Here is a 3,088-nt window from a genome sequence, read left to right on the forward strand (position 1 = left end):
GAAAAAAATTGGTTTAATTCATACTGAAAATTCATGTAGTAGTTTATTTTACCAAAAAAGTATTTCTATGAAACATTATCATGTGTAGATGCCAACAGGTCTAGAGTTCTAAAGAGACTGAGCTAGAATTATATGCTTGAAACCTTAGGAATCAGTGGTATTGTCAAGGTAAATGCAATAGAGAAATAATAGGAGAGAGATCACCTTATATACAGAGACTTTCCCCATTAATACTCAACTAATAGTAACAGATATCTGAATCAGTTTAATTTCCTAATTCTTATGAAAAGAAATAAGAAAACTATTTACTTCATTTACATATCTACTTATACTATTCTCTAGAGGGATAGGAATTGAGACTCCTATGTTTTCTAAAATTAGAGAAATTCATTTAGAAAAAATTCCAAGATGATGACCCTGAAAATTACCTCTTCCAGTGATTATTATTAAACACCACCTTAGAAAATTACTTAGTCTATTCGAGAAGTACAGATGGCAACTATGATGGCAATAAAAGTCAAGGAAAAGAACAAAAGACAAAAGCAGATCCTAAGATGGGAAGAAATCCATTTTTGTGCCTTCACAAATGCCAGGACAATACAGTTACTCTCATCCTCTATTAAGTCCAATGTCTGCTTTTGAATTTCAAATTTCACTTGTCTTAAGTAGTTTTGGTAGCTTTCTTCAGACTCTCTACTGTCACATGACTGAAAGATCTCAGCATAAAGGTAAAGGCCATTGCTATAATAGTTGCCTTCATTCTCCTCCACCATCTTCTCAATTATAGTCATCAGCTCTGCCACCTGGACCTTCTGTTCCTCCCCAGTGGCTCGGTTGTTGAAGGCACAAAATCGCTTGCCACATTCTTGGATACCCCATTGTAGGTGAATGTTATCAGTATTTGTTACATAGTCATCTAAAGATCCCCCTAAATCTTCTTTACGAGTGAAAAGCATGACTAGATGTCTCATGGCTTCTACTCCAAAGATCGTCTTCACCTTCCTCAGTGCCTCCTTATCCTGTGTAGTGTAGCGACCAATCTGAGTCACCAAGACAAATGCATGAGGACCTGGGGAGGAAAGAAGGTAACACTCTCCAATTTCTTTATATAGCTCTTCAGTCCAGGCACCTGACTCACAGATGGCAGGAGTATCAATCACCGAGATTCTTCTCCCATTCCAAATCGCAGTCTCCATCTGACATTTCTTAGTTACTGCCTGGGATCCCAGCTTGGACTCAAATATTCTCTGCCCCAGGATACTGTTTCCTGTTGCACTTCGCCCAGCTCCTGTTTTTCCCACCAGGATGATCCTCAGTGGCTCAGGATTGGTGTCACTGCCACCTGTAAGAGAAAATATTTTCAATAATAATGCATTCCAATAAGCTCCTTTAGATCCCAACAAGTATCTTTGGTTGGTGCTATTTCCTGTACTTACTTATCTTAGACCAGTGATGGCAAACCTATGGTACAGGTGCCAAAGATGGCATGCAGAGAACTCTTCATGGGCATGTGGCTAACTTTTCCACCACCACCCCTACCCCCAAGTTTATTACTGCTCCCCTTCCCCTCTCCATTGTGCCTGATGATATTTTTTTCACACCCCCCACCCCTCAGCTGAATGGGAGAATGGGGCGGCGTGAGACAGTGGGTGGCTCACAGGTGGTGTCTGATAAAAGATGGCCCAGGTGGAATATGGATCTAAGCTGAGTAAGGATGGAATGCCTAAATGGCCACCAAGGTGTGCTAGTAACCACCAGGGCTTATAAATATTTGTAAATCAGCTGAGCACCTGATCCCACAATACAGTGCCCAAGCCAAAGGAATTGAGAGAGACTCACACAGCTTCTCTGGCTACTTGGCTTGGGGTTAGGTTAATGGATGAAGGTTTATAGTGAGAATAATTGTTAATGAGGTTGGATAATGGGGTTGACTGCAATTTAAACAACTATTCCCTTTCCCCTTAGATGTAACTATTAAATTGCTATTTAGAATAATACCAGTCTTCACTTAAATAATTTAAAGGATTTAATTCTAATAAACTCAAAGGGGTAGGATCAAGGATAAGGAAAATGGTGTTGGGGATGGCTATTCTAAACTACAGGTGCTAGAGTTGGCTAATCAATTAATAATCGAGTTGGCATCTGGCTGGAAAGGTTCCTCTCCCTCTCAGGTCCTGGTCAGGCTCAGCCGTGGCCTTGACCAGGTGGAGTGAGGTTTAATGTCATTCTTCTTGATGATTAGATATTTGGTGTAGATCTCTCAGCTCTATTCAGCAATTGATATATTGGTGGTCAATACCACAGGATAGAAGCAACTAGAGCAGGTCTAAAGGTCTCTCCTCCCACCCCCGAGTCCCCTGTTCTCAAGAATGAGAGCCCAGATAGGATCAGCTCTTCTCCTTTTATAGCGGTGGCAGCAACTGATCTTTGCCCCCTGGCTCATGCCATCTGGGTAAATTCCGAGTTCCAAAACTCTCGGTCGTCACTCAACTTGGTCTCCATCTTCTCAAAGATTTCTATTACAGTGGCAGAGGTGGAAGGGATCCCAGTGCTTGGGCCACCCCCCTGCCCCTCTCTACACTTGCTGAGGACATTCTCACTTCACCCCGCAGCCCAATGGGAGCAGTTTCTCTCTCCCCTGTGTTGGGTAAGGGGGGGAAGGGTGCACTCAGCTATAGGTGGGGGTAAGGACGTGGCACACGGTCTCTGGGGGGATGGGAATGGCACTTGGTCTGGGGGTGGGGCCAGGGCCTGGCACTCCATCTCTAAAATGTTAACCATCATTTTCTTAGACCAGTGATGGGCAAACTACGGCCTGCGGGCCAGATGTGGCCCCCTGAAATGTTCTATCTGCCTAACGACATTATTCTTAATCTGACGAGTACAATGAGTAGGATACAATACAATGAAACTTCGAAAGAGTTGCCTTAGAAACAGAGTGACAGATGAGCATTTCCTTTCCTTTGGCCCCTTCTTTAAGAAGTTTGCCCATCACTGTCTTAGACTATATACTTTTGAGGAGTAGGAGCCAGGATTATCTCCAAATTTCTTCATATATATATATACATATATATATATATATATATAT

General features: G+C 42.4%; 1 protein-coding gene across 1 annotated transcript; it reads right to left on the reverse strand.

The window, feature by feature from the left end:
* Positions 1-425: 425 nt before the first annotated feature.
* Positions 426-1,342, reverse strand: LOC123255028 (GTPase IMAP family member 5-like; the record flags this gene model as incomplete). Its single annotated transcript, XM_044683898.1, has 1 exon — positions 426-1,342. A coding segment is annotated over one exon (872 nt), but the record flags the coding sequence as incomplete, so codon positions are not given.
* Between the last annotated feature and the right edge of the window lie 1,746 nt (positions 1,343-3,088).

Source organism: Gracilinanus agilis, unplaced genomic scaffold, assembly GCF_016433145.1.
Source record: "Gracilinanus agilis isolate LMUSP501 unplaced genomic scaffold, AgileGrace unplaced_scaffold37939, whole genome shotgun sequence".
Classification (NCBI taxonomy): Eukaryota; Metazoa; Chordata; class Mammalia; order Didelphimorphia; family Didelphidae; genus Gracilinanus; species Gracilinanus agilis.